A 5,506-nucleotide genomic window follows, 5' to 3' on the forward strand; every position below is an offset into this window, starting at 1 on the left:
GAAAGCTCAATGAAGATGTCTCCTTCACTTCCGGGCTACAGCATGTTTTTAAATCTTTTAATAGTACAAACCATGAATTTTAGTCCAGTGACCAGTAGATGTTGTCTCGGAATGGTACAATATGTCATAGCTTTATGAATGTTGATAGAAAGGATATTAGACTTCTTTTTTCGGGTCACATTTTTACTCTTTTTGCACAGCAAGTAAGTAGTTAAAGCAGTCTGTCAGCTGACTTCATTCGACTTTGAACCAAGTATGCGCTTTTCAAATAATGAGCAGATTATACCCAAGTAATTAGCATCATCACCCCCTCCTTAAACCGATTGTTAAGCCAGCATTAAGACATTTGCCTCTGCCCACCCAAGGCCATTCTGGAAGTATAAATACCAGTAGGTTTGGAGCTCCAAAAACAAGATCTCCAAAGCCTCCAGGAAACAGCTTCAGAAAGCTCTGCTGCAACTTCTTCACTACAACCATGGCTGTACCTGCTGGTGATATTGCTGCTGCCCGTGGCGTCTGGTCAAAAATCTTTGCCAGCCCAGAGGACAATGGTGGTGCAGTGTTAGCAAGGTAAGGAAAGACTGATACCCCAGGAATGGTTAATTATGGGTAGAGAGATAAGAGTTAGAAGGGCAGACTGAGGCCAATGAGAAAGGACGTCTAATGCATTTTTGCCAGCAGCAGGCAGCTTGTCACTGCACTTTAAATGCTGTTATTCCTTTCACAGCATTAGAAGTTTTCAGATTTGTGTGATTTATTTGTATATGCTGCACTTCACAAACAGTGGACAAGCTCAGTGCACTGGACACATTTATAGAGAAGTTATTGCCATGTGTACAGAGTCCAGTGTAATTCTTACTTGCATGTGTTAATCAACATGCAACATGCTGCCACTCTCTGGCGCCATGATTAATGAGTAGAACAAACTTAACTTGAAACGTCCCTCAACCTTAGAATTTACAAGCAAAAATTAAACCAGAGCATTACAGACATGTCCACGCAAAAGCACATATACACTGTACTCTATAAATACACACTACTTATTACTTATTAATAATTATATTTGTAAACTGTAATGTGTAAACGCATGAAGATAATCAACCATTTAATCTACCTGATTAGTCAATATAAGTTGACAAGTTATCTGCAAAACCTCTGAGCCAAGAATCTTTAAAGAATAGTTTTTATTCTTTTAAATAAATACAATGTTGCCGTGCGGTGGGCTGACGCCCTGCCCATGGTTTTTTTCCTGCGTTGTGCCCTGTGTTGGCTGGGATTGGCTCCAGCAGACCCCCGTGACCCTGTAGTTAGGATATAGAGCGTTGGATAATGGAAGGATGGATGGATAAATACAATGTTCGTATATTCACTGTTATACAGGGATGCAACTCTGTTATGGCTTCAAAAAATCCTCTCCTTCTTTATTGCTGAATAGTTATGCACATACAGCTTAGCAGAGGCTAATGAGCAGCATTTTTTTTTCTCTCATCAATTTACTTTGCTTCCATAGGATGTTCTCAGACCACCCAGAGACCAAGTCCTACTTTAGCCATTTTGGTGGGCTGGATGAGGGGTCAGCTCAGGTCAGAGCCCATGGAAAGGTTGTACTAACAGCATTAAATGACATGATCCAGCACTTGGACAGCGCCGATGGCTTCAATGGGGTGGTCACCCCACTTGCTAAAAAACATGCAACTCAGCTCAAGGTGGACCCCAAAAACTTCCGGGTAAGGAGCTTTAGACAAAAAAATCAAACTTGCGCACTGATAAAAAATGATTATCTCTGGCAGTCAAACAGCAGAAGGTGACATATGATGAAGAAAGTCAAACAAACATGTTTTCATATTATATTAAAGCACGGTGATACCACAGATAGTGATAAGATTTCGCATCCTGGGTTGAAATCGCAAGTCTAGACATTGACAGTGTTCAATTTGAATACATCTTCCACATCTAAGAATGTGTATGTGTGTGGTGACTTTAGATTGGCCGTAAGTGAGTGAGTGTGGGTGGGTGTGTGCACAAGTGGGCACTGCAATGGTCTGATGCCCCACCTAGTGTTCATTCCTATCTTGCAACCAATGCAGCAAGGACAGGCTTCAGCCTCCTGCAAGCCCTGAATTAGTTTGCTGAATATTATTATGGAGTATGATATATAAACATGGAAGCAGCACAGTGGTTAGCTTTACTGTCACAGCTCCTAGGTCCAAGTACCATAACAGAGGTGGTCTCTGTGGAGTTAGAGCCCTTCCTCTTCCCTTCACATATGTGTGCATGCCCTCTCCATTTTCCAAAGACATACGTGATAGATTAATTGGCAATTCTGAATTGACAAGCGTGAGAGAGGGAGTGAGTGAGTGTGCCCTGCAGTGGACAGATATAATCTCCAAGGGCCATTCCTTCCTTGCACCAGGGTCCAGTTCCCATGATCCTGAAATAGATGAAGTATTTCAAAAATGAATAAATGATTGATATATGTTTATTTTTTGTGAATTGAATCTCGACGATACACACGTTCATTTTTGAATGGGCTTAACTGAGCTTTGAGTCAATGGGAAGTTATTTACCTTATGTACTTTTATTTCCACAACTAATAATTCATGCAGTGACTTTCATATTTGTTTAGAGAAATAACTGTTTCTTCTTCACAACTAGTAACAAGAATATTTGCAAAACGTTTAATATTTTTGATGATATGAGTAAGGACATAAGACAGACAAGAAAATAACAGGAATACCTGTTCCTCCCACAAGTGTTTTTCAATCAAGTAGACAGACAGACAGACAGATAGATATGAACAGCACTATATTATAAAGTAGATAGATAGATAGATAGATAGATAGATAGATAGATAGATAGATAGATAGATAGATGTGAAAGACACTACGTGATAGATAGATAGATAGATAGATAGATAGATAGATAGATAGATAGATAGATAGATAGATAGATAATTTGACCCAAGAGGAAAATTGAGCTATTAACAGAAGTTAAATAAATATAATAAACAAACAACAAACCTCTTCAAATACAACAAAGAATTACAAAAAACAAAGAAAACATAAGAGTTAGTTCATGATCAGAGAGCAGTTACAGTCTGTCATTATAAATCTACCTGCTTTTCTCATTTAAGTTTGGAATGTATGGTGGCAGGGTGGCACGGTGGCGCAGTCGGTAGCACTGCTGCCTCACAGTAAGTAGACCAGGGTTCACTTCCCAGGTCCTCCCTGCGTGGAGTTTGCATGTTTCCTCCCAAAGTCCAAAGACATGCAGGTTAGGTGCATTGGCGATCCCAAATTGTCCTTAGTGTGTGCCCTGCGGTGGGCTTGTGTCCTGCCTGGAGTTTGTTTCCTGCCTTGCACCCTGTGCTGGCTGGGATTGGCTCCAGCAGACCCCCGTGACCTGTGTTAGGATATAGTGGGTTGGACAATGACTGACAGACTGACTGACTGACTGTATGGTGGCACACCACTTGGAACTTGGGTGCATTCTGCACCTTCTTCACAAGAGTTTTCCCATGGGGACTGTGGTTTCCTCCCAAAATCATGTTAGCTTGACTGCCTGACATCTCTCTATTGGGTTTGTATGCACGTGACCTGCAACACAGTGAAGTTTTATTCAGACCTGGCATCAATTTTGAGCTCGATACTGCCATGACAGTCTCCAGTTCTCCTTTATTTTGTAATATGAATGGCAGTATTCTATCCACCCACACCAAAAATGACAAAACAGGCTTGAGAATAAATGGGTTGGCAGACATTTGAGGTGTTATGGAGTGATCGAGGTAATGCAGACATAATCTAATGGCAAGTAAAGACACCACAGAGTCTTGTATCTTGCAGCCTCAGCTTGTAACATCTGAGGAGCTTATGAGGGCCAACTGTGCCTCAGGTCCTTAGGCTGGCTACACTGGAGCACATCCTGTTGCTGTATAAATGAATTGCTTGTAGAGCTGGAAGTGGATTAACGTCATACCCAGGACGAAGCGATAAACCGAAATCCCCGCTCCCACCTCGAGTCCAGTTTTTGGCACAAATATAAATTTCTGCCAGCTTTGTCTACTTCTGAACACTGTACTGTTTGCCCAGCTTCTTCAGGCAATTTCCCTTTGTTTCCTCCATGTGGGACAGTCTAGTCAGTGAATAGTCACTACTAGATAGATAGATAGATAGATAGATAGATAGATAGATAGATAGATAGATAGATAGATAGATAGATAGATAGATAGATAGATAGATAGATAGATAGATTATTAATCCCAAGGGGAAATTCACATACTCCAGCAGCATACTGATAAAAAACAATATTAAATTAAAGAGTGATAAAAATGCAGGTATAACAGACAATAACTTTGTATAATATTAACGTTTACCCCTCCGGGTGGAATTGAAGAGTCGCATAGTGTGGGGGAGGAACAATCTCCTCAGTCATTCGCTGAAGCTGCTCCTCTGTCTGGAGATGTTCCTGTTCAGTGGATGCAGTGGATTCTCCATGATTGACAAGAGCCTGCTTAGCGCCCGTCGCACTGCCACAGATGTCAAACTGTCCAGCTCCATGCCTACAATAGAGCCTGCCTTCCTCACCAGTTTGTCCAGGTGTGAGGTGTCGTTCTTCTTTATGCTGCCTCCCCAGCACACCACCGCGTAGAAGAGGGCGCTCGTCACAACCGTCTGATAGAACATCTGTAGCATCTTACTGCAGATGTTGAAGGACACCAGCCTTCTGAGGAAGTATAGTCGGTTCTGTCCTTTCTTGTACAGAGCATCAGTATTGGCAGTCCAGTCCAATTTATCATCCAGCTGCACTCCTAAGTATTTATAGGTCTGCACCCTCTGCACACAGTCACCTCTGATGATGACGGGGTCTATGAGAGGCCTGGTCCTCCTAAAATCCACCACCAGCTCCGTGGTTCTGCTGGTGTTCAGTTGTAGGTGGTTTGAGTTGCACCATTTAACAAAGTCCTTGATTAGTTTCCTATACTCCTCCTCCTGCTCACTCCTGATGCAGCCCACAATAACAGTGTCGTCAGCGAACTTTTGCACGTGGCAGGACTCCGAGTTGTATTGGAAGTCTGATGTATACAGGCTAAACAGAACCATAGAAAGTACAGTCCTCTGCGGCACTCCTGATAAGGGCAGTGTACAAGTTGATTTAAGGCAACAATTCAATCCAACAGATCTTTAATGGAAATTCAGCCACACATACAGCGCCAATGCCAGAGGATAGATAGGACAGTAAGACCACAGCCCCTGAAAAGAAAAAAATAAGAATACTTTCAGGCTCTCATTGTGCAATAATCAAATGCTACTATATTACCCATTGACAATACTTTATTTTTATACAGGTCATCTGCGACGTCATTCTGGCAATCATTGATGAAAAATTTGGAGGTGAAGGTCGTGGAGGAATGGAGAAAGTTGCCAGTGCTCTGTGTGGCCAAATCAATTCTGTGTACAAGGAGTCAGGCTGGTAAAAAACAAAAACATAAAACACCGATTATGAGACA

The 5,506-nt window shown here is 41.9% G+C and overlaps 1 protein-coding gene across 1 annotated transcript; it reads left to right on the plus strand.

Moving 5' to 3' along the window:
- The first annotated feature begins 475 nt into the window (after positions 1–475).
- LOC120538155 (cytoglobin-1-like) lies at positions 476–5,506 on the plus strand. Its single transcript, XM_039767593.1, has 3 exons — positions 476–570; positions 1,511–1,727; positions 5,345–5,506. The coding sequence occupies exons 1-3, from the start codon at positions 476–478 to the stop codon at positions 5,471–5,473; spliced, it is 441 nt and encodes a 146-aa protein (XP_039623527.1). The 3' UTR covers positions 5,474–5,506.

Source organism: Polypterus senegalus, chromosome 10 (assembly GCF_016835505.1).
Source record: "Polypterus senegalus isolate Bchr_013 chromosome 10, ASM1683550v1, whole genome shotgun sequence".
NCBI lineage: Eukaryota > Metazoa > Chordata > Cladistia > Polypteriformes > Polypteridae > Polypterus > Polypterus senegalus.